The sequence below is a fragment of the Dromiciops gliroides genome, chromosome 4 (genome assembly GCF_019393635.1).
Source record: "Dromiciops gliroides isolate mDroGli1 chromosome 4, mDroGli1.pri, whole genome shotgun sequence".
In the NCBI taxonomy this organism is placed as follows: Eukaryota; Metazoa; Chordata; class Mammalia; order Microbiotheria; family Microbiotheriidae; genus Dromiciops; species Dromiciops gliroides.
In genome coordinates this window covers 161,704,207-161,729,279 of record NC_057864.1, presented here as the reverse complement: position 1 = coordinate 161,729,279, position 25,073 = coordinate 161,704,207, and the positions used below count along the sequence as shown (strand labels likewise).

Genomic DNA, 25,073 nt, shown 5'->3' with positions numbered 1-25,073 from the left:
AGACAGTGGTAGGAGTGGTTCAGAGGGACATCGAAGAAGGAGGGGAGGTGGGAAGACAGAGGCAGCCAGATCCCGGAGAGGAAGGAGTTAAAGATCCGGGATCGGCTCTTTTGTCACTGAGTCGGAGAGGGAAGAAGGGAGGGCTCCGGGTCCTTCCCAGTGCCCTTAGGACAGACGGAGAGTTTGGCTGAACAACCCCTCTGCCCGCGGTGGCACCCTAGATCACAGACACGCGCGCGCGCACACACACACCCCTCCTCCTTCCCTTTTCCCCTCCTCCCTTATCTTTCGCACTTCTCTCACCAGCGCACGCACACACACACACACACACACACACGCATACACGCACGCACTCTCATACACTCTTCCACTCTCGCCCTCTCACCCACCTGCCCTCCTGAACCCGCCCTCTAAGGCACGCTCAGTCCCTGGCACACCAACCACCGTCTTCCCGTCCTGCTCACTCTCGTCCCTTCAAATTCCTCTTGCCCCTCGCCCAGACCGAGGGGGCACCCAGGGTCCCGGGCGTCTCCCTGTCCCCCTCCCTGGAGATAGACGCGATGCCTTACTGAGAGGGAAGAGATTGCGTGGGGAGAGGAGGGGACGCGGCGGGCGCTCTCTCGCTCTCGCTGCCCTGTTCCCTCCAGCTGAGGCAATGCGCGCCCCGAGGTGCCCCTCGGGCGCCCTCCTCCCCTTGCTCTTCCAGTTCGTCCTCCGGGGGTGCCAAGCGAAGAACCTGACAGTGGCCGTGGTCCTGCCAGTGACCAACACCACGTATCCATGGTCGTGGTCGCGCGTGGGGCCGGCCGTGGAGATGGCGTTGAAGAGGATAAACGACCGGTGGGACCTGCTGCCAGGCTGGACGGCGGTGCATCGGCTGGGCAGCAGCGAGAACCCGCAAGGGGTGTGCTCCGACAGCTGGGCGCCCTCGGTGGCGGTGGACCTCAAAGTGCAGTACAACCCGGCCGTGTTCCTGGGGCCCGGCTGCGTGTACTCTGCGGCCCCCGTGAGCCGCTTCGCGGCGCACTGGAAGGTGCCGCTGCTGACCGCCGGGGCGTCCGCGCTGGGCTTCGGCTCCAAGGACGAGCACGCCCTGACCACCCGCGTCGGGCCGAGCCACGTCAAGATCGGGGACTTCGTGGCCGCGCTGCACCAGGAGCTGGGCTGGGAGCGCCGCACACTCCTGCTCTACAACGACCGGACCGAAGCGGTGGGGGACGACCGGCCCTGCTTCTTCGCCACCGAAGGGCTGTACGTTCGGCTCCGGACCCGGCTCAACGTCACGGTGGACTACCTGCAGTTTGTGGAGGGGGACCAGGAGCTCTATAGCGCACTTCTGCGGGACGTGCAACACAAGGGCAGAAGTAAGGGGGGAGCCCCTTGGGAACGGGAGGCCCGCGCTGGCCCCCCGCCTCACCACTCCCATCCCTCGGGATCCCGCAAGCTCCTGACCCAAACGGGCTGCCGGCTCACCACCAGAGTCTGCGTCCGCTGGCCTTTTCTCTTCCCTTCTTCCCAGTTGGACCGTCCTCACCCTCCTTCTTTCATTGCCCCTTATCTGTTCTGCTCCTGTTTCTCCCGCTCTTTCTCTCCCCTGCCTCGTTCCCTCTTTTCTGTCCCCGATTCCTCCCATTTCCCACTCCTCAGGCCTCCCATCTTTCCTCTGGTCACTGTGTGGATTGTCTTCTAGCTTCTCTTCCACTCCTTTACTTCCTTGGCTTTGTCCATCTCTCCCAAACCTATGGTTTCCCTCTCCCTCTTTTCCCCATTTCCCTTTTCTCCCCTCTTTCCACCCAGGCTTTCTCCGTCTACTTCCGGGACCCTCTGGCTTTCCTGCTTATCTCCCCCTTTTCTTCTCAGGTTCCGTTTCCTCTCCCTGTTTCCAATTCCCACTTTCTCCTTCCCACCTTTTCAATGGTTTCTTTAGTAGTGGGGAAGCCAGAGTCCGTGTTGTCTTCATCTCAATTCCTTCCCCTGCCATAAGCCAAGCTGAACCCGAAGATAGTGCTCACCTGCAAGGGATGGAGGGAGAGGGGGACTCCAGGAGAATGGGAGTTCCCCGGGGATCTGGAGGACAAATTTACAGGCCACACCGAGAGGGAAAGGGGGTTAAAATAGAGGATTTTCTTCCGTGTCACTTATTACCCCCATCTCTCCCCTCCTTCAGCCCCAAACTTCTCCATGAAATTCCCACCCCTGCTTTTCTGATTCCCTCTTGTCCTCTGCCACAGTCATCTATATCTGCAGTTCTCCAAACACATTCAGAGACCTGATGCTCCTGGCCTATGAAGCAGGGATGACCGGGGGAGACTATATTTTCTTTTACCTTGATGTGTTCGGGAAGAGCCTACAAGATGGGCATAGTCCTGTCTCTGGAAGGCCATGGCAGCAGGGGGATAGGGATGATGCCACTGCCCAAAAGGCCTTCCAGGTGGGTACCCCAAAGTCCTGGTTAGAACCTACCTCTCATTGTAGGACACTACGCTGGAAGTTTATCCTTCCTGAGCCTTTGTTTCCTTGGTCCTTCACATACTTCCAGAATGGGGATGAGGTTGGGGGCATGTTGTCCAGGAGTAGGAAGATGGATGGTAGAAAAGATGGGTTGGTGGCTGCAGTTGGGGCTTGAGAGCCAAATGGATGACAAGTTAGAGGAAAGAGGTAAGTCAGGAGCACAGAGGCAGCTCGGGGTGAGTAGGAGTTCAGATGACTCTCTGTCTATTCCTTTGCTTCTGAACTTAGGACTTTAGACTGACAAATAGAAACAGAGAAATCCTAGGGAATGATCACAACATCCCTGGGAATGAGGAGCCCTGGAGCCTAGCACCTTCAGCTGTACCCCTTGTCACTCCTTCCTTCCCTTTCTTCCTGCCCCATGACCAGGCTGCTAAAATCATCACGTATAAGGAGCCTGAGAATCCTGAGTACTTGGAATTTCTGCACCAGCTCAAAGACTTAGCCCAGAAGAAATTTAACTTCACAGTGGGGGATGGACTGGTAAGGAAGTCCCATTCCAACTCCCAAGGCAGTGTCCAGCATCACACACCCCTGCCCAGCATTGCCAACTCATAGACACCATACCCTTCCCATACCCACTGCCCTTCCCATTACAACCCTCCCACTCACATGAGCTCTGTACTGCCAACCCAATGTCTTTTGCTTCATCCTTTTCCATGTTTTTGCTCTACTCACCAAGCTCTGTGGAATGCGAATAGGCTCTTTGAAAGCAGATTTCTTTCTTTCTCTTTGTATTCCAACTGTCTAGAACTGTCCCATGCCTTTCCCATAGTAAGTGCTTATATTTGAATTGTATTTAGTCCTGTTGCCCCTACACACTGTGCCCTCCCTCCACATTCCTTTCCCCCTACACACCATGCTGCTTGCCCTGGTCTTTCATTCTAACAGCCACCATATCTCTTCTCTTCTTCCTGGTGCTCCTGATGCCCCCATTACCTATCTAGGCATCTCCTCCTCTATTGTCCAGGTAGTGTCTCTTACCTGTTCTTGGTCCCTGCTGTTCTCTCCTTTCCACCACCACTCCTCATGTTCTCCTCCAGCCATCTGAGGTAGGATGTCCCCTTACCACCACCCCTCCCCAACAGGTGAACACCATTGCAGCCTCCTTCTATGATGGGCTTCTGATCTATGCCCAAGCAGTGACCGAGACGCTGGCCAGTGGTGGTTCAACCACAGATGGGGAAGCTGTCACAAGGAGGATGTGGAATCGAAGCTTCTATGGTCAGAGTCTTGGGAGGTTGGGGTGTGTGTGTGTGTGTGTGTGTGTGTGTGTGTGTGTGTGTGTGTGTGTGTGTGTAAGATACCATGATGTGAAGGAAAAGGAAAGACATGAGAAAGGATTCAGAAGCCCCTAGATGCTTCAAGCTGGAGGAGACCTTGAGAAGTCATCTCAACCAGAGCATAGACTCCATTCTCTTTAATTACCTACTATAGGGAAGAAAAATTCTTCCTCTGTTTAAAGACATTTTCCTCATCTCTTAGATGAAGACTCCACAGCCTCCTTCAGGTCTCCATCCTACTGACTCTGACATTTCCATAGGGGGCGGGAAATATGTGTGTATGTGTGTGTGTGTGTGTGTGTGTGTACACACATATGATTTATATGTGTGTGATTTGATATATACACACACACATATATGCATGTGAATGACTTCAATTGTCCTGCTCTTACTTCAGTACTTTTTATTCTGAGCACAGGGATACTTTCCTGTGTTTGTTTGGTGTGTGAGGATGAGGGGAGGAATATAGGGAGTCAAAGGAGTTGGCTGTGGAAACAGCACTGGTTTGGGGGCCAAAAGACTTGGGTTCAAGTCTTGGCTTTATTACTTACTAGATGTACAACCCCAGAGAAGTCATTAAATCTCTTTCCTCACCTATAAAATGGGGATAATGATCTTTACTCTACCTGTCCAGGTTATTGACAAGAAAGCTTTTTATATACCCATAAAGTGCTATAGACATGCAAATGGATGTGAAATATAAGTAAAGGTCCCTGGACCATCCCCCCTCTTAGGACACACCTCCCTTCCCTCACCCTCCACTCTATTCCTGCCTGCCTCAGGTGTTACAGGATACATAAAAATTGATAGCAATGGTGACCGGGATAATGACTTCTCTCTCTGGGACATGGAGCCTTCAACTGGTATTTTCAGGGTAAGTTTGTGGGGATGAGGGGGAATGCCATCAATCCTACCTGACAATACTCTCAGACACTTTCCCTACATAACCCCAAAGGGGTTCCAGGATATCCGTCACTCAATAGTAGTTGCCCTAAACATTATCTAATTTGCTTTTACAATCAAGAAAACAACATCATCCATCTTTTGTTTTTGCATGGTGTTTTTTCCCAAATATATCCCTCCCCTTCCCTATTAAGTCATTCCTTGTAATAATGAATAAAAACAAAAAGAGGAGTTGAACAAAACTAATGCATCATCAATTGTGATCATATTTACAATGTTCTACATCCAGAGTCCTCTTCAAAGAAGGGAGGGAGGTACAATTTTATCACATGTTCAAGGTCGCACTGCACTATTGTTACAACACAACATTCGGTTTCTTCTTGTTTCCATTTACATTGTTGTCATTATGTATATTGTTCTGATTCTGCTTCTACAATTGTATCAGTTCATATGCATCTTCCAATGCTTCTCTAATTTCCTCATTTTCTTAAGGTGCAATAATATTCCATTACATGTGCGTATTACAATTTGTTCAGCAATTTCCAGTCACTAGGCAGTTAGCTGCAACATTTCTAATACTTTGCTACCACAAAAAGTACTACAACGAACATTTCTGTACTCCCATATCTATTTTGTTGTTGTTGTTGAGTCATGTCTGACTCTCTGGGATTTTCTTGGCAGAGATACTGGAGTGGTTTGCCATTTCCTTTTTCAGCTCATTTGACAGATGAGGAAACTGAGATTAGGTTTAAGCCCAGGGTCACACAACAAGTAAGTGGCTGAGGATGGATTTGAACTAATGTCTTCCAGATTCCAAGTCTGGTATACTATCCACTACACCACATAGCTGCTATCTATAGCTATAGCTATATCTCTCTTTGTATTTTTCTATCTCTATATATCTCTATGTATCAGACACTGATATAAAGATAGAGATATAGCAATGGATCAAAGGGATCAAAGGATATGAACATTTTATTGACCTTTTTAACATAATTCCAAATTGTTTTTCAAAATGGTTGGTGATTACTGCTTTATCAATAGTATGAACTAATTTTTATTTAAATTTGTTTGACAATCTCTTTTGCCCTACTCAGGAGTTCTGAGTTCAAGTCGTCACTCTGCTACTTAACCTACTAGCTGTGTGACCCTGTACTTAAACCTTTCTAAGCCTCAGTTTTCAAATCCCTAAAATGGGATAAGAATTTTTATATTATCTTACAGAGTTGTTTGTAAGAAAGTCCCTTGTAAATCTTAAAGCACATAGAAATGTGAATTGTTTTTCTGTTAGTGTAACATCAACAACCAAAGGTGTTTAAAGTACCCAAAGATTTTAAGATCCTGCACACTATTTGATTGTCCTAGGATTCAGAGTCAAAGAAGGCAAAACATGGGTGGACAGAAGTTTGGTGTGGAGTGAAGAAGTCTGGGGACAACTTTCCCATGTTCAGACCTGACCCATCATTTTTCTTTCCATACCTTCCTCTCTTCCCCTACCCCCACCTCAGGTGGTGCTTAACTACAATGGGACAACCCAAGAGATGGTTTCTGTGCATGGACGTGAACTGTATTGGCCCCTAGGGCATCCCCCTCCTGATGTCCCCCCATGTGGCTTTGATGGCAGGGATCCTGCCTGCAGCCAAGGTAATTCCTTCTTACTCCTCAGGTTCTCAATTCTAGAGTCCACCTGCCTATGCTCCCTCCAGGATCCAGGATAGGGGAAAGAGATAACATTCATCACCCCATTTTCCTAACTTTTAGGAAGCCCTTCTGGAAGTCATCAGCTCCCACAAATTCAATGACCATCTCCATGTATAGGATTCCCTAATTTAAGTATCCAGTCCTAAACTCTCTTCTCAACCCCATTCCCATGTCTGTGACCTGCTGGACTTTACTGAGGTAGTGGACTAAAGTGGAAGGAGCCTTGAACTTGAAGTAATGAGAGCAGGGTTTAAATCCTGCCTACCACCTGTGTGACCAAGAGCAAGCCACTTAACTTTGGTCTCAAATTCTTCATTTGTAAAGTGAAGGAAGGTAATGGACCAACTGATCTCTAAGGTCTCTTCCCCTCTGAATATCTGATCCCATGGTTTCCACCTGATTGTCTTATAGACATCTGGAGACTACAGTTGCCCCAAACAGAACTCATTATAGTTTTCCCCAAACTCATTCTTCCAAAATTCCCCTTTTCTGAGAAGGACATCACTGTAGCCTTCTAACTGGTCTCTACCTCAAGTCTCCTTGCAGTCCAACCCACCCTCCACTTAGATGCCAATGTGATTTTTCTAAAACAGGTCTGACCATGTCACTCTTCTCAATGAGTTCTCATAGCTCCTTATTAACTCCAGATCCAACTACCACCTCCTGTTTGGGGCTTAAAACTCTTCATAATCTGAGCCCTTCCCCCCTTCCTAGTGTTCCTCTCTTTACTCCCTTCCATGCACTCTACAATCCAGAAATGAATGCCCCTGATGCTCCATCTCCCACCTTCATGAATTTGCACCGTTTTTCTCCATGACTAGAATGCTCTGACCTCTTAATCTCCAACTGATTTTCTCTAGCGTCCTTCAAGACTCGACTCCAATCCCCTCTTCTGCAGGAGGTCTTTATTGGACTTCCCCAGCTGCTAGTACCTTCCCTGCTGAGACTGCTTTCCACCTCTTCTGTCTGTATCTTGCATTCACCCTATTTACATGTTATCCCCTCCCCCATTAGAATGTGGGCTCTCTGTGGGCAGGACTGTTTTTGTCTTTCTTTGTAGCCCCAGTGTTTAGTGGAGTGCCTGGCATCAGAAGCACTCAGTAAATGCTTGTTGCCCGCCTGCTGCCTAACTATTTATCAGCAATCCAAGTATGCAACCTTGGAGTCATCCTTGACATTTTTATCTTCCTCACCCCCATAACCAGCAAGTTATCAAGTCTCGTCAGTTCTAGTTCCAAAATATTTCCCATTTCTGTCCCCAGTCTCTTCATAACATGGATTCTACTCCAGCTCAAAACAATTGGTCTCCTTGCTCCCAGGCTCTCCCCTTTCTCATCTATGCTCCACATAGCTGCCAATTGATAGTCCTAAAACATGGACCACAATATATTATTCCCATGCTAAAAAACAAAACAAAACAAAAACCACTTTGTTGTTTGTTATTGTCATTTCAGACCCCATTTGGGGTTTTCTTGACAAAGATACTGGAGTAGGGGCAGCCAGGTGGGCAGTGGATAGCACCAGCCCTGGATTCAGGAGGACCTGAGTTCAAATCCAGCTTCAGACACTTGACACTTACTAGCTGTGTGACCTTGGGCAAGTCACTTAACTCTCATTTGCCCCACCAAAAAAAAAGATACTGAAGTGGTTTTCCATTTCCTTCTCCAGCTCATTTTATAGCTGAGGAAACTGAGGCAAAGAGGGTTAAGTGGCTTACCCAGGGTCACGCAGCTAGTAAATGTCTAAAGTCAGATTTGAACTCAGGAAAATGAGTCTTTCTGATTGCAAGCCCACTGCTCTATCCACTATGCTAACTAGCTGTTCTGCGTATAGGTTAAACAAACAAATAAACCAACCTTCAGTAACTCCCTATTCCTTCTAGGATAAAGTACAAAATCCTTAGCCTGCCATTTAAAGTCCTTCACTTTCTGGCTTCCATCTACATACTTCTTGTCTTATGTTATATTGCTCCCTTTCATGCTCTCATGCTCTCTCCATTACCACGGAACTGCCCTGCTAGCTCTTCCCCATACACAGCATTCCATGGGAAAAAGTATGGCATCGACTCTAAGTCAGGGATCCTGGGTTCAAATCCTGCCTCAGACACATACTGCTTATGTCACTTAGCCTCCCCAGAGCTCAATTTCCTCATTTGTAAATAAGAGGGTTAGCCTTAAAGGATCCTTTTCCTGTCCAGATCTGCAATTTCTCAGCTCTGACTTTGCACAGGTGTAGAACACATGCCCTCCTTTTGTTTTTGTTTTTTTTTTGTGTGTGTTTTTGTGTTGTTGTGTTGTTGGTTTTTTGCAGGGCAATGAGGGTTAAGTGACTTGCCCAGGGTCACACAGCTAGTAAGTGTCAAGTGTCTGAGGCCAGATTTGAACTCAGGTACTCCTGAATCCAGGGCTGGTGCTTTAGCACTGCGCCATCTAGCTGCCCCCATTTTGTTTTGTTTTGGTTTTTGGTTTTTTGGGGGTTTTTTTAGTGAGGCAATTGGGGTTAATTGACTTGCCCAGGGTCACACAGCTAGTAAGTGTTAAGTGTCTGAGGCCGGATTTGAACTCAGGTACTCCTGACTCCAGGGCCGGTGCTTTATCCACTGCGCCATCTAGCTGCCCCCGTTTTTGTTTTTTGAACACATGCCCTCCTTACTCTCACCTTGTAGAATCCCTAAGCTTCCATCGAAATATGGTTTAAATGCTACCTCCTCCATGAGACATTTCCTGGGCCTTCTTTTCCCCATTCCCTTAATTGTTTTCTCTCCTTGAAATTACCTCATATGTGTGTTGTATTTACTTTCTCGTATACCCCCAGCAGAATATCACCTGCTTACCAGCAAGGACCATTTTAATTTTAGTTTCACCTTCCTAATGTCTTTCATGTTGCACATAGTAGGTGCTTCACACATTTGTGGTTGAATTGCTGTCTAACCTGAGCGTCTCCCTTTTCTGGATCTCTATGGTAGCCTCTCTCTCTACTCTGGAAGTTCTGGCCCTGGTGGGAAGCCTCCTGCTGTTGAGCATCCTAATTGTGTCCTTCTTCATATACAGGTGAGTAGGGAAGGGCCCTAGTGCTGGCAGTGTCTGGGGAACAGACTGGGGGAAGGGCAGATTGAGTCCGGGTTCTAGGGGAGAATAAGAAGGGGCTTGAGGGAACTGGGGGTGCCTATGGGAGAGGGTTAGGAGGGAGTATCTTGGCTGCAGGGCCCACACAGAGGGAGGGGATTTGTCCAAGAGCCAGCTCACTTCATGCTCAAGTATAGAAACCATCTCCTGTGTGATGTTTTAAAAGTTTGAGAGGTAATTTTGGGGTAATTAGTCATGTTATTAATAACAGCATCAAGTCATTAATAAAAGATGTCAGTGGCACTCTCGAATGCAGTAGGCTCATAGTTTATATGCCCTTGGAAGAGTAGGTGTTCCTTCGGATGGCAATCAGCTCTGATCCGGTTAACAATTAATGAGAAAATTAATATTATAATGAGATGTGGACTCATTCTAATGAGGGTCTTGGATCACCCAAGTCTTGGTCAAATAGACTTATAAATTTCCATATCGCCTGTCTGATATAAGGGAGAATCCACATTTTCCCAAGCCTATCTGAGTAAACACAATGAGCCTAAACTTAGAATTTCTTTTACTGTCTTTGATTAGATCTTTAGCCTGGGTAAGTCTTTGAGCAAGATTTCCCACACTGGTTGATTTCTGGATGAGGAAGTAGAAAAGGGGAAAAACCTTGGCCCTGATTCAATAATTCATTATTAATACAAAAAAGAATCATTTCTCTCACCTGGTTTTCCCATTGTGGAACAATATGACCTGCAGGAGAGTGGGAAGGTAAAGAAGGAAAAATGATGGGGAGCCAAAGAGACACAGGCAGAAGATGATCTTTAAGGATTTAGGGCTCTGGGAAGAGAAGTAGAGAAAAAGGGATGGAGAGTGGGAAAGAGGCTAGAGAAACTGGGGGAGGGAACCTGTAACCTTTTTTGTGTCCTGGACCCCTTCGGCAGGCTGATGGAGCCCATAAAACCTTTCTTCAGAACACAATATAATACATAGGATTACAAAGGAAAATAGTTCCATTGAAATATAATTATCAAAATTAAAACAAACTCATGGACCCTGGACCCTACCCACAGTTCTCTGTAGGCCTAAGAACTCTTGGTGTAGTAGAAAGAGCACTGATACAGAGACCAGGAGACATTAGTTCAGGTCCCAACTCTGACATTTATTAGCTATGAGAGAGATCCGCAGCCACCCCTCACCCAATTCCTCCAGCCACCACCTGTGGGGGATGGTCCTCCCTCACTAAAGGAACTTTCCACAGTCAGATGGTCACCCCCATCAGTCCTCTACCTTTCTCCTGCTCGAGGAGATTGGTATCTCAGAGCCATGCCTCTGTGCCATGCCTTCTCCCCATGAGAAGTCTAAGGATAGGGGCAGCTAGGAAGAACCTCAGTTCCCTCATCTGTAAAATATGGATAATAACACCTCCTCTACTCACCTTACAAAGTTATTGGAAGCAAACTATTTTTCAAATCTTATAAGTCTCTGGAAATATAAAATATCATTATTCAATGCTCAAGAATAGTAGAGGCGAGATAGAATATCCCAACCAAGTGTCATGGGGAAAATGGGGTGGGGAGTTTGGGTGGGGGTAGGGGTAGGGGTTGGGGTTTGGGACAGGAGTTAGGGGTTCTTAGGAATTCCTCTTTAAAGAATTACACCCTCTTGTACACAAAAGCAGTTAGAATAAGATAGTAGTTTATTTCGGGGCTGAGGAAGGGAAGGGGAAGGGAAGGGAAACCACGAAAGAAATCCTTAGACTTCTCAATCTTTTTTTTTTTTTTTGGTGAGGCAATTGGGGTTAAGTGACTTGCCCAGGGTCACACAACTAGTAAGTGTCAAGTGTCGGAGACCAGTTTTGAACTCAGGTCCTCCTGAATCCAGGGCCAGTGCTTTTATCCACTGTGCCACCTAGTTGCCCCTATCCTTAGACTTCTCATGGGAAGAAGGCATGGCACAGAGGCATGGCTCTGAGATACCAATCTCCTCGAGCAGGAGACAGGTAGAGGACTGATGGGGGTGACCATCTGACTGTGAAAAGTTCCATTAGTGAGGGAGGACCATCCCCCACAGGTGGTGGCTGGAGGAATTGGGTGAGGGGTGGCTGCAGATCTCTCAAGCCATCTGTCTCCTCAGGACACAAAGGATGCAGCCACACCTAATCTTATCGTCCCAAGGTTGAGGGAGACTAGAATGAAGGGTGGCTCAGTCCGATCTGGTTCCACTTATCTCTCTAGGTGGATCTGTCCTCTGGTTTAGTTTCTCAAGGAGAAGGTTCTTTGATGTACCCCAGAGAACTTCTGGGGTACTCTGGGCCCATAACACAAGGGAAGACTCAGGAGAGCATGGCACCACCACAGCCCCCCAACATGCACGTGTAGTTCAGTGTGGGCCTCTCTTTGCCCCCAGGAAGCTACAACTGGAGAAGGAGCTGGCCTCAGAACTGTGGAGGGTACGATGGGAAGATGTGCAGGCCAGCAGCCTGGAGAGGACCCTCCGAAGTGCAGGGAGCCGGCTAACTCTGAGTGCGGTGAGTAAGGGGGGACTGCTCACCCTGAGAAGAAGAGGTATCCATGGGGATCTCAGCACAGGATTCAGAGAACAGGGGAATAAGGCTATAGTTCTCAGGAGGGTAGGAGTTGAAGTGGGGCAAAGGTTTACTCTGAGCCTTTTAACTAGAGAGACATTTGGAAAGGGGGTAAGGGGCAAATTTTAGAGGAAGTTTAGTGTGGAGAAAAGGACCCTGGGGCCAGTAGTGGACAATCTGGGCTTAAGTGGGGTCTCTGCTGCTTACTGTTGGTGAGAGGTGATGACTCACCTCTCTGAAGATCAGTTTTCTCATTTTAAAAATGAAGGGCGGGAGGCAGCTAGGTGGCACAGTGGATAAAGCACTGGCCCTGGATTCAGGAGTACCTGAGTTCAAATCCGGCCTCAGACACTTGACACTTATCAGCTGTGTGACCCTGGGCAAGTCACTTAACCCCCCCATAGCCCCACAAAAAAAAAAATGAAGGGGGCGGCTAGGTGGTGCAGTGGATAGAACACCAGTCCTGGAATCAGGAGAACCTGAGTTCAAATCTGGCCTCAGACACTTAACACTTGCTAGCTATGTGACCCTGGGCAAGTCACTTGGCCCCAATTGCCTCACACAAAAAAAGAAAATGAAGGTAGCCAGATGTGGTGGCACATGCCTTTATTCCCTGCTACTGGGAAGGATAAGGCTAGTGGATCACTTGAGTCCAGAATTTCTGAGATTATGATATAATATGATATTATATGATTAATATAATTAATATAAACATAGTCTGTTATATTATAGAAATATAATGTGTAAATAAACATAATACAATAAAATAGAATAATAATTAGCATTGATAGAGTCTCTACTGTGTGCCAGGCACTATGCCAAGCACTTTACAAATATTATCTCATTGGATCCTCACAACAACCATGGGAGGTAGGTTTTATTGTTATTGCCGCTTTACAATCGAAGAAATTGAAGCAGACAAAAAATGACTTGCCCTGGGGTCACACATTGAGGAAGTAAATGAGTTAGATTTGAACTCAAGTCTTCCTGATTCCAGGCCCATTAACTGGGCCACCTTGCTGCCTCTAGGCAGCAGAGCTTCAGTAGGACTCAAGCTGCTTGGGTATCCACTCCATCACCAAAATGGTAAGCTCTCAAAAGAGGAAGGCCACCAGACTTCCTAAGGAGGGACAAATCAGCCCAGGCCAGAAGGAGAGCGGGTCAAAGCTTCTGTGCTCATCACTGGTGAAATCAGGCTTATGAGGGCTGTGCTTTTCCAGCCTGGGAGGGATGGGGAGATCCAATCTATTAAAAGGGTTGGGGGAGAGTTGAAATTCCTGCCTAACAGGGTTATATGAGTATCAAATGAGATCATAGAATCCAAAGTGGAAGGGACCTGTGTGACCCTGGGCAAGTCACTTAACCCCAATTGCCTCACTAAAAAAAAACAACAAAACAAAACAAAACAAACAAACAAACAAAAAAAGTGGAAGGGACCTTCCAATTCATCTACGTCAACTCATAACTGAGAAGGAATCCTCCCACCCTGGCTTCCTTCAAGTCTCAATTAAAATCCCACCTTCCCCAGGAAGTCTTTCCTAATCCCTCTTCCTTCTAGCGTCTTTCCTCAGTTGATTGTTGCCCCTGTGTTCTGTCCATAGCTCCTTTGTACAGATTTGTTTGCTTGTTGGCTCCCCCATTAGACTGTAAGCTCCTTGGGGGCAGGGACTCTCTTTTGCCTTCCTTTGTATCCTTAGTACTTAGCAGTGGGGCCTGACTTATAGAAGTAGCTGAATAAATCGACTGCTTGACTGATGACAATATCCCTGATTAGTGGCCATTCAGTTTCCACTTGAAAATCTCAGGTGGAGGGGAACTCATGCCTTCCCAAGGTAGCCATTTCCTTTTGGACAGCTCCAATCATAAGGACTTTTTAGTTTTTGTTTTGTTTTCTGACATTAAGCTAAAACCCATGCTCCCGTTGCTCTTAGCTCTGCCCTCTTGTGCCTTCTTTCATGTGATAGGCCTTTAAATAATAAATCAGGCAACCAACAAGCTTTTATTAAGCTCCTACTATATGACAGACTCTATGCTAAGTGCTGGAAATATAAAGACAGAAGTGAAACAGACCCTGCTCTCAAGAAGACAGTTTTCATGGACCCCCCCCAAGTCTTCAGTTCTCCAGGCTAAGCACCCCCAGTTCCATTGCCTGATCCTCATATGGCATGGCTTCAGTTTCTTTCTCCATTCTGATCACCCTTCTCCAGACGTCCTCCACTTGGTCAATGTCCTGTGCCAAAGTTGGCACCCAGGATTGATTCCCACAGTCTAGCTGTAGTCCGAAGTCAAAGGCAGATGGTAGCAAGCCTATCACTTCTCTTTTTTCCAGACCCTCTACCTCTCTTGATGCAGCCTATGTTCCCACCTGGTTTTGAGACCTGGCTGGTTTAATATCTAACTTGCTTCGTGACCTTTGACAAGTCATTCAACATCCCTGAACCTATTTACTCACCCACCTATAAAATGGAGTTAATGATAGTTGCCCTGCCTGTCTCTAAGAGTCATTGCTAGTGGGACCTTGGGAGGAACACAAAAGGAATATTCTGCTTTTTCTCACCCCTCTTTCAGTGTGTTTTTTCCCTTGGTCCCAGAAGGAAAAAAAAAATTCAATGAGAAAAAAAAACCACAGCAGAGTCCTCCTAAACTATACAAGGATCCAAGGAGATAATGGATGGGAAGGCACTAACTACATGAGCATAAAGGCATTGGGAGAAGTGGGCCAGGGCAGGGACAGACAGGACTGGGGCAGTGATGACTAGGACTCAAGTGATTGGGATGACCAGAGAGGAAACCTGGGGAGGGAGTTTACTATGTGTCGGTTACAGCGGATCACCTTTGATGTATATATACACTTCTACAGAGAGGATCCAACTATGGTTCCCTACTGACTACTGAGGGCCAGTTCCAGATTTATGCCAAGACAGCCTATTACAAGGTAGGGGGGTGTGGGTTGTGACTCCAGTGATCTCTAGTTGCTGGGCACTAGAGTGGAAGATTTGGGTCCTTTGGCTGGGGCATGGGATAGGGGATTCATTTGGGGTTGGGAAGGGAATCAGTGGAGGACAGGGGAGCTATAATGTGTCTTTTACTAAATTTCCTTTTCTTTGTCCAGGGCAATCTTGTGGCTATAAAACATGTGAACCGGAAACGCATTGACCTGACCCGAAAAGTCCTATTTGAGTTAAAACATGTAATAAGGGGTGGGGGAGCTACTTATTGGGAAGAAAATCCTGGGGAGGGTATGGAGAGGTATCTCGTGGAAAGGATTGTGTTTGGTACTATAGGACTTTCTAGGAGATGGAGAACCAGAGGAGATTATTGAAAAGGAGATAAGAGAGTCATCAGGGTACCTAGTAAATAGGGGATTGGCAAAGAATGAAGAGAAGTATAGAGGAGCTATAGTAAGCAAGAGCTAACTGGAAGGGGAAGCTGGCTTGTAGGGAGAGAGACTGCTGCAGCATTTTTACTCTATCACTTGCCTCCAGATGCGAGATGTACAGAATGAACACCTGACAAGGTTTGTGGGTGCCTGTACTGACCCCCCCAACATCTGTATCCTCACTGAATATTGTCCACGAGGGAGCCTTCAGGTGAGAGGGCACTGGGAAAGGAGGGGAGATGGAAAGGATGCATGATGGAGATGGAGATGAAAACCCAACATCCAAGGAGGAAAGAGTCAGAATGGGAACTCTGCATGGGATGGAAGACAAAGAAGAGAGAGTTCCACAGTGGGAGGCAGAGTTGGGGAATGATGCAGATGACCAGGCTGGCTTTCTCAGTCTTCTCCGGATGCTTGCCCTACAGGATATCTTGGAGAATGAGAGTATTACCTTGGACTGGATGTTCCGATACTCACTCACAAATGACATCGTTAAGGTATGTCCCTAGGCTTCATTTAAAGAGGAGGAGACATGAAGGGGGATGAGAGTGGGGACAGGAGAGTGGCTGTTAGCTGTGGTACAATGGGAAAGAACATGGCATTTCAAATCAGGAGAGGACCTGGAGTTAAATTTCTGTTCTTCTACTAATGGGCAAAGTACATCCCACTCTAGAAATCGGTTCCTTCATCAACAAAAGGAAAGGTTGGATTAGATAACCCCCAGGTCCCTCTCAGACATAAAATTATATGACCCTATATTTGGGGATCCAATTCAATTTAGCAAACATTGAAAAGGGACAAATGGCACTAGACTCTGGAGATACAAACAGAGCTTCCCTGCTTGCCTCTGCCCTCCCCAGGGAATGCTGTTTCTGCACAATGGGGCCATTTGCTCCCATGGGAACCTCAAGTCATCCAACTGCGTGGTGGATGGGCGCTTCGTGCTCAAGATCACGGACTATGGGCTGGAGAGTTTCCGGGTCCCAGAGCCAGAGCACAGCTATACCCTCTATGCCAGTGAGATCTTGCCCTTGACTGCTTGACTCTAGACCCCAAGAGTATGAATGCCCTCTTAAGCCAATGAGCTTGACCACTGACGTCTGATGACCTTTGCTAATCAACTACCCTCTTTGAACCTCAGTTTCCTCATTTGTAAAATGTAGGGTTGGACAAGCTTATCTCTAACATCTTTTGACCTCAGGTGTGAGTGTAACCACAGGTTGGATGGTAGTGAATTAAACCGTTGACCCCTCGTGACCCCAGCCCTCTTCATCAATGAAAGTCAAAATTCTAAAACTCTAATTCCTATAACCTAACTCCACTGTCTCCCCCTTCAATCCTAAGCAGTGGAGGGCCTCTATAACCTCCCTCTGTGACCTTTGACTTCTGACCCCCAGAGAAGCTGTGGACAGCCCCTGAGCTACTTCGAATGGCAACCCCTCCTGTCCAGGGCACCCAGGCAGGTGACATTTACAGTTTCGGGATCATCCTTCAGGAGATAGCTCTTCGGAGGGGGGTGTTCCATGTGGAGGGAATGGACCTCAGTCCCAAAGGTGAAAGGACCACCTTTTTGCTATATCTTCCCATCCCCACACTCAGCCCTGGCATTAATCTTAGCCCCAAGGGAGACACTCCTTCCCCTGAAAGAAAAAAAAAAGAAATAATGAAAAGTTGTCCAAATCTCCTTTCTCAGACTGACCTCAATTCCAAGGAGAAACTCCTCCAATTTTCCCCTAGTGCCCAATGTCCCATTGTCAGCTTCCTCCATCCCTTCATCTCTCCTCCCTACATCCAGAGCCTGACTCAACTTCAGCTTGACTCCTAGCCCCTCTGCATCCTTCCCCTGGGCTACTTATTCTAACACCCTGGCCCCAGACCCCCGAATATGCCATCATCCCTTACATCATGGCTACACACTAAGCCCCCCAGAAACCATGTTCAGAAGCCCATAAGGCTATTCCCTGGCTGAAAGGTGCTCCTTCCCTGCCCCAATCATTTACGCAGAAATTATTGAGCGGGTAGTTCGAGGGGAACAGCCCCCATTCCGGCCATCGCTGGCCCTTCACTGCCATCTGGAGGAGCTGGGACAGCTAATGCAGAAGTGCTGGGCTGAAGACCCCCAGGAGCGACCACCCTTCCAACAGATCCGTCTGATGCTGCGGAAGTTCAACAGGTCTCCCCCTAGCCCAGATACACACACTCTGTCCCCACCCCTCACCCCATCTCCTCTCACCAATTCTGCCTCTCATCTATTTACCCTAGTCCTATTCTGCCCATTGTCCCTTTTCACCCTCCTCCTTATTTATTTTTTCCATCCTTCTTTTCTCCCATTCCCCTTTTCTTCCATCCCTAATACTTGTTCATCCTCCCTCCCCCTAGTTCTCATTTTCTTCTCCATCCCTTTCCCTTTTTCTTTCCCCATCCCTCCCTCCCTTCTCTCGCTTCTCTCCATACCCTCCCATCCTTCTCCTCTGCCTCCCATTCCCTTCCTCATCCTCCTGACCCTCTCTATCACTTACTCATCTCTACTTATCTCATGGGGTTGTTGTGAGGAAAACACCTTGTAAAATTTAGAAGTGTGTTAAAATGTTACTTTATTATTAACTCCTCTTCCTTTCCCCCTCATCCCTTAACGAGATAGACAAACATCAGTTATTATTATCCCTCCTCTTCCATCTCCCACTCTCTCCTCTATCCCTTCCACCCTCCCTCCTCCTTTATCTTTTCCCATCCATCCTCTCTATTCCTCCTCTCTCTCTTCCCATTCCCTTCCACTCTCTCTTACTCTCTCCTTAATTTCCCTCCTCCTCATTAATAATTACTCCTCTTCAACCAACCATTAGCCAGGTGTGTTGTGAGGCTCAAATCAGATAATGGATATAAAGCACTCTGCAAACCTCAAGACATTATATCAATTTCAGTTATAATAATAATTATTATTATCATTATTATTAGCCATAATCATAAGCCTTCGGTCTGACAATAACTTCATTTCCCAAGCCTTCTACTGTACTCCTGCTGAGCTCAAGCAAATCTTTTAGACCAATCAGAGGTATGCTGATAAATGTTTAACAACCAGGTTCTCCTGGAAAACAAATAAACAAACCCATTTGTGCACATACTTTCACACTTTTTTTTTTTGGCTGCGAGGCAATGAGGGTTAAGTGACTTGCCCAGGGTCACACAGCTAGTAAGTGTCAAGTGTCTGAGCCTAGATTTGAACTCAGGTCCTCCTGAATCCAGGGCTGGTGCTTTATCCACTGCACCACCTAGCTGCCCCCATATGCACATACTTTTAAATGTAATCTGCATTGTTAACACTTTCTCAACCAGGTCTCAATCAACAACAACAAGAAAATAAAGCAAGCCAATTTGTTGTGATAGCCAATTTCTGAGGTGTAAATAAATACCCACACTGAAATTTTCAGTTTGAGAGTCAGTTAGAGCTAGCTCCCCACACATTCTTGTATGCTTTTAAAATTGATGCCTTTTACCCTTTCCTTTTTTTTTTTTTTTTTTTTTTTTGCGGGGCAATGAGGGTTAAGTGACTTGCCCAAGATCACACAGTTAGTAAGTGTCAAGTGTATGAGGTCAGATTTGAACTTAGGTCCTCCTGAATCCATGGCCAGTGCTTTATCCACTGCAGCACCTAGATGCCCCCTCACCCTTTCCCTTTTAAAATTGATCCTTTTTATCTTTACATCACACCCTCTAGATTGAACTCTCCCTTCAGACAATGGAAAATAATTTAGCAAAATATATGATACCAAGACTTTTTCTGACTATATATCCAACATTCTGTCCTAGTCATCTCCTACCTCTCTGTTGTGAAGGAGGAGGTATATTTTATTATCTCTTCTTCAGGATCTTCATTATTTTTTCCCATTATTTAGAATTCAACTTCCTTTTTGTGATCTTTTCATTTACTTTGGTGTCATTATCGTGTATACTGTTCTCTCACGTCTGCCTATTTTGCTCTGTATCAGTTGATATAAATCTGTCCATGTTTCTCTGAATTCCTCATATTCTGCATTTCTTGCTACAACAGAATATTCAGTTGCATCATTTTTTCACCTATTACCTACTTTGTATTCAGGTCTTGCTATCACAGAGTGTTGCTGTAAACTTAGTTTATTTTAGGCTTTTGTTTCTGTCATTGGAACATATGTCCCAGTGGTAAGATTGCTGGGTCAAAGGGTATGGATGGTTTGGCGCTTCTTTTGCATAACTCCAAATTGAAGTCCCAAATGAGTAGACCACTTCACAACTCTATCAGTAATGTATCAGCGTGCCTGTTTTTCCGCAGCCCCTCTAATGTGGATTTCTCATCTTTTTTCATCTTTGCCAATTTATATCACATTTGGTCAAAACTTAGAATTGTTTTAATTCACATTTTTCTTACTGTTCCTTATTTGGAGCATGTTTTTATGTGATTACAGCCCTCCTCCTTCTTCATCTCCCTCTCCCTTCATCCGTCCCTTCCCTCCACCTCTCCTCTCACTACCCTTCATCTTCTCCCTTCCTCCTCCCCATCTCCCTCATAGCTCTCTTCCTCCATAATCCTTCACCCACCCCCCACCCCCATCTCAATCTATCCTTTAGGCTGCTCTATCTCAGACCCTATCCCAGATTCCAGGTGTGGTAGTGGGCTGACATAAAGACTTCTTTCTCCCTTACAACTCTCCTGGCCTTGGGTATTCTCTCCCTCACTGATGGGGTTCTTGGTAAGTGGTAGAAGAGGCTGGACTCCAGTTCCTTACACAACACACACATACACACACACACAAACACACAAACACACACACACACACACACACGATTCCTTTGCCCTTCAACCTTAAGATTTCCTCCATCCCTCACCCGCACCCCTTCCTTGTCCCATACCCAGGGAGAACAGCAGCAACATCCTGGACAACTTGCTTTCGAGAATGGAGCAATACGCCAACAATCTGGAGGAGCTGGTGGAGGAACGAACGCAGGCCTACCTGGATGAGAAGCGGAAAGCTGAGGCCCTGCTCTACCAGATTCTGCCCCAGTGAGTACTTGCCTTGGGATCTCCAATGTCCTCTCAAATTCTGGCTCTATGGGACCTCTTTCCTCACTCCCCCTCTTGACCTATTCACTTTGGGTGGCCTATTGTAGGGTCCCCAGTACTTGAAAAGGTGTTTAGAGATAATCTATATAAATTACAGTGTGCTATACAAATACCAGCTATCCTCATTTTTTTGAGGCAATTGGGGTTAAGTGACTTGCCCAGGGTCACACAGCTAGTAAATATCTGAGGCTGGATTTGAACTCAGGTCATCCCGACTCCAGGGCCAGGGCTCTCTCCATTGTGCCACCTAGCTGCCCCACACCACCATTATTATTGATAAATAGCCAGCATAATAATGGCATTTATATGATGTTTTAAGGTTTTCAAAGTATTTTACAAATATTATCTCACTTATAAGTGCTTGTCATTCATTCATTCATTCTCCCCCTAAATTGATTACCCTCAGGCTTCCCTCATATCTATTTAAGAATCCCCTCCATTTTCCAGTATTCTCTCTTCCTCCCTACCTTAACTCTCTCGACAATCTGGCCTCCCTTCTCCTCCCTGTTATCAACGCCACTCCCCAGGATCTCCTTCACCTCCCTAAGACACCACATGGCTCCCTCTCTACTCGATCTTGCTCAACAAGCTTATTGAACAAGGGCCTCTACAAGTCACTGCACATACCCAACCTGCCTCCTCCCCTCACCTGCTAAAGCTGACCCTTTCTCCCTTATCTCCTGGTCCCTCAGCTCAGTGGCAGAGCAGCTGAAGCGAGGGGAGACAGTCCAGGCTGAGGCCTTTGACAGCGTCACCATCTACTTCAGTGACATAGTCGGCTTCACGGCTCTGTCTGCAGAAAGTACTCCCATGCAGGTGAGTAGGATCCCAGAAGCCAGGCTGGTAGAAGAACTCGACAGCCAGTGGTGTCTGTGGAGGTAAAACCCACTGAGACTTGGTTTACTCCATCCTGGGTGGGAGAGCTTTCCCCCAAGGCCTTTGCCCTGTGCCTCCACCATCCTATCCCCAGACTTCCTTTCCTCGATCAGTATTTCCCACAGTAACAATTCCCTTTCTTCGTGATATTTGGCTTCCCTTCCCAGGTGGTGGCGCTCCTTAATGATTTGTACACCTGCTTCGATGCTGTGATTGACAACTTTGATGTGTACAAGGTGACTGACTGGGGGTAATGGGGAGGGAGAAAAAGAAGGAACAGTGACACAGAGTCCAAGAAGTAGAAAGAAAGAGAAAAAGAGAAAGAGAGAGGGAGGAAGGAAGGGAGGGAGGGAGGGAGGGAGGAAGGAAGGAAGGAAGGAAGGAAGGAAGGAAGGAAGGAAGGAAGGAAGGAAGGAAGGAAGGAAGGAAGGAAGGAAGGAAGGAAGAAATAGGGTGACTCAGAGAATGACACAGAAACAGATACAAGACAATAGTCAGGGAGATGAAAATAGGATAAACATGACACACACATAGAATGACTGCGTCAGAGTGGGGCTGTAGGTGGCCCAGAAGAAACAGTTTAGGAAGCACTGGGGAAGTCAGAGCCACAACTAGAACAAGGTCATTGGAATTTTGCCCAAGGGTAGAAAATTTAAAGGGTACCCATAATATCATCCTAGGGCACATTTCCTTCCCCTTCAAGCCTGTGACACAAAAATTGCCAACTATGACTCCAGGTGAGGGACTCATTCTATTTATCCTTTCCTCATTTTCTGGTGGCAGGTGGAGACAATTGGAGATGCATACATGGTGGTATCTGGGCTTCCAGTGAGGAATGGGCGCCTTCATGCCCCAGAAGTGGCCCGGATGGCTTTGGCACTGCTGGATGCTGTTCACTCCTTCCGTATCCGCCATCGGCCCCAGGAGCAACTCCGCTTGCGCATTGGAATTCACACAGGTAAAAGTGTCTGCCCCTGAAATACATGGGCTCTCTTTCCCATAGTGTGGTCTCTCTTAAACTGGCCTTTCTGGGTCCTGCCTCTGCTCTTCTCTGAGGTAGAACCTTCTCTTCCACCTCAGCCACCCCCTATTACCATGCCCACTCCCTTGCCTGCCACACTTACCCCATTTGTGTCCCTCATAACCAGGTCCAGTATGTGCCGGAGTAGTAGGGCTGAAGATGCCCCGTTATTGTCTCTTTGGTGACACGGTTAATACTGCCTCTCGAATGGAATCCAATGGTGAAGGTATAGCCTCCCTGCTTTCCCACTTCCCCCTAGTTCATGCTAAGCCTGTTTGTCTGCACTCCATCAAACTCCTCTCCCTTCCCTCAGGCCCTTCCCTACTGAGGGACAATCTCCATACGCAGCTGGCTGGGCAACCTATCAGAGACAGCTAAAGAGACTTGGGCCATTGCCAACCCTGTTTGAAGAGCAAAAAAGTCTCTTTAGGCAAATGATCAGTTGTCCTTTGGAGGAGATCAGCTCTTCCCTGCCTATCTTTTCCCTCTGCCCTTATTATTCCTGTTTCCTGCTCCCTTTAAATCAATTCAACACTAACTGATTGTGTGCCTATTGTAGGCTCATTTCTGTGCTAAGTCCTTTGAGGGAGATACAATAAGTATAAAAGGCCTTCAAAAAACTTGCTTCTCATTGGAGAGACTAGACATACCTGCCTGAAATTGTTAAAGAGGAAAACAGGGCACAGTGTGATTTAGCATCAAAATTGGATTTGAAAACTAAGCATAATAAGAGTTCAGAGAAACAGCAAAGCAGCATAATAATGTTTTTTTGGTGAGGCAATTGGAATTAAGTGACTTGCCCAGGGTTCACACAGCTAGTAAGCGTTAAGTGTCTGAGGTCATATTTGAACTCAGGTCCTCCTGAATCCAGAGCCAGTGCTCTATCCACTGCACCACCTAGCTGCCCCAATAGTGTATTTTTTAAAACAGTGAAATTAGAGTCAAGACCTGGGTTCAAGTGCCATCTCCACCACTAACTAGTTGGACGAGTTCTTTCCCCTTACTAGTTTCAGTTTCTTCATTGGTCAAATATGAGTGCCACAGTGGGAGTAGCAGGGGCCATGAGTTCAAATCCCAGCTCTACCACCTACTCCCCATTGGACCTGGTGTGGATTGCTCAATCCCTCTGGGCCTCAGTTCCCTTATTTGTAAAATGAAAGGCTACATTAGATGACCTCTAAGGGCCCTCCCAGCCATGTGGTCCTATGGAGGAAACATGATTTGAGTTGGACTGTGAAGGAATTCTACCCGAATTTTGAGACAGACCTTATGCCTGGACCTTTCCTGCCTCCAAGAATCCCAATACCTCTTTCCTTACCTTTATGCCTGATTGAGCCTTGCCCTGACCCCTCCTCCTCCTTTGCCTTTGATCTACCCTCCCTTGCTTATTCTTTCCCTTCCCCAGCCTTGAAGATCCACATGTCTTCAGATACCAAGGCAGTCCTGGAGGAGTTCGGTGGCTTTGAACTGGAGCTTAGAGGGGATGTAGAAATGAAGGTAATAAATCCCCTGTCTCCAGACCTATTATCCTCTTTCCCTTTCCTCAGGTGCCCTCCCTATTATCTGCCCCATTTCCATCTCTCACCTAGCCTGGGGTTCTCAGAACAGCTGTGACACAGCGTTTGTGCCACCCTGATGGACTGGCTGGTCCCCGATTCTAACCTTCTCCTTTTCCTGTTCAGGGCAAAGGCAAAGTCCGCACATACTGGCTTCTGGGAGAACGGGGAAGCAGCACTCGGGGCTGACATGCCCTTCCTACCATCCCTGGTGCCCAGACTCAGGATCAACATCCCCCTGCTAGAGAGCCCCGCTTTCACCAGGGGACACAGTGAGGGATTTGAACAGCTCGGGTTTGGAGACCCTAGTGGGGATGATACCAAGGTTCTGGAAGAGGACCAGAGTCTGAAGATGACTCAAGACTGCAGGATTGGGTCAGATGACCATGTTGACACAACCACATCCACACACACACTACCCTGGTCATGCCAACATGCTTGGAGGGGGACCTTGGATCCTGAATCCTTCTCTCCTCCATCCCATCTCTCCTCCCCCATACGCTGTGGCTATCTAGGGGGAGTGGAAGGGAGGGTAGAGCTACTCCAGTGAAAGCATAGACTCTGCACTACTGACATCACTCGTGGGCTCAGCATGGCTGTGGTGGATGACACAGGTTCACCCATCTTACCATCAGAGACAGAAGGCTGGGCCAGAAAAAAGAAAGGAGTGGGGTGGGAGGGCTGGGGATAGGGAGGGTTGGGGGGGAGGGGTACCCACACCCAGCTTCTACTGTGAGCAGATGATAGATCATTAAAATCTTTATTCCTGAGGCAGCCTCTTTTCTTGATCAGGGACACTCCATGTAACACGCATGTTCACACACATGCTTGTACACATGTGTGGACAACGAGAGGAAGGAAGGGGATGTGTTCCTACCATAGCGATGTGGTCCCTATTGATTTGTTACAACTAGGGCCTATGTCTTTTCTGGAAGAAGGAATAGACTAGGTTTGAGGTGCTTTGAGAAGGTTGCAGCTGAGGATCAATTAGATGGAGTGGCTGATTTCCATCTTTTTGATGATCTGAGTGCCTCATTTGCCCTACCTCTGTAGAAGACTCAGAAGGGCAAGGTGACCGGGAATGATTTAGGAAATT

General features: G+C 47.1%; 1 protein-coding gene across 2 annotated transcripts; it reads left to right on the top strand.

Annotated features, from left to right (window-relative positions):
• Nucleotides 1-94: 94 nt before the first annotated feature.
• Nucleotides 95-24,640, top strand: NPR1 (natriuretic peptide receptor 1). Of its 2 annotated transcripts, XM_043964550.1 has the most exons (22): nucleotides 96-1,364; nucleotides 2,232-2,431; nucleotides 2,881-2,994; nucleotides 3,600-3,735; nucleotides 4,577-4,668; nucleotides 6,206-6,341; nucleotides 9,364-9,448; nucleotides 11,873-11,993; nucleotides 14,911-14,985; nucleotides 15,163-15,240; nucleotides 15,536-15,640; nucleotides 15,855-15,926; nucleotides 16,290-16,446; nucleotides 16,827-16,982; nucleotides 17,434-17,602; nucleotides 20,318-20,464; nucleotides 21,217-21,340; nucleotides 21,568-21,636; nucleotides 22,184-22,358; nucleotides 22,549-22,647; nucleotides 23,827-23,918; nucleotides 24,104-24,640. In XM_043964550.1, exons 1-22 carry the CDS (start codon nucleotides 656-658, stop codon nucleotides 24,164-24,166), a joined length of 3,174 nt encoding a protein of 1,057 aa, XP_043820485.1. In that variant the 5' UTR covers nucleotides 96-655; the 3' UTR covers nucleotides 24,167-24,640. The 2 variants fall into 2 exon arrangements, with proteins under 2 accessions (XP_043820486.1, XP_043820485.1); XM_043964551.1 differs by lacking the exon at nucleotides 15,163-15,240 and having other exon boundaries at nucleotides 95-1,364.
• Nucleotides 24,641-25,073: the final 433 nt, after the last annotated feature.

Coding starts and splice junctions, on each gene's coding strand:
- NPR1 (XM_043964550.1), top strand. CDS start 656: ATGCGCGCCCCGAGGTGCCCCTCGGGCGCCCTCCTCCCCTTGCTCTTC. Junction 15,241..15,535: donor TCCTATTTGAGTTAAAACAT/GTAATAAGGGGT, acceptor ACTTGCCTCCAG/ATGCGAGATGTACAGAATGA. Junction 20,465..21,216: donor CTCTACCAGATTCTGCCCCA/GTGAGTACTTGC, acceptor CTGGTCCCTCAG/CTCAGTGGCAGAGCAGCTGA.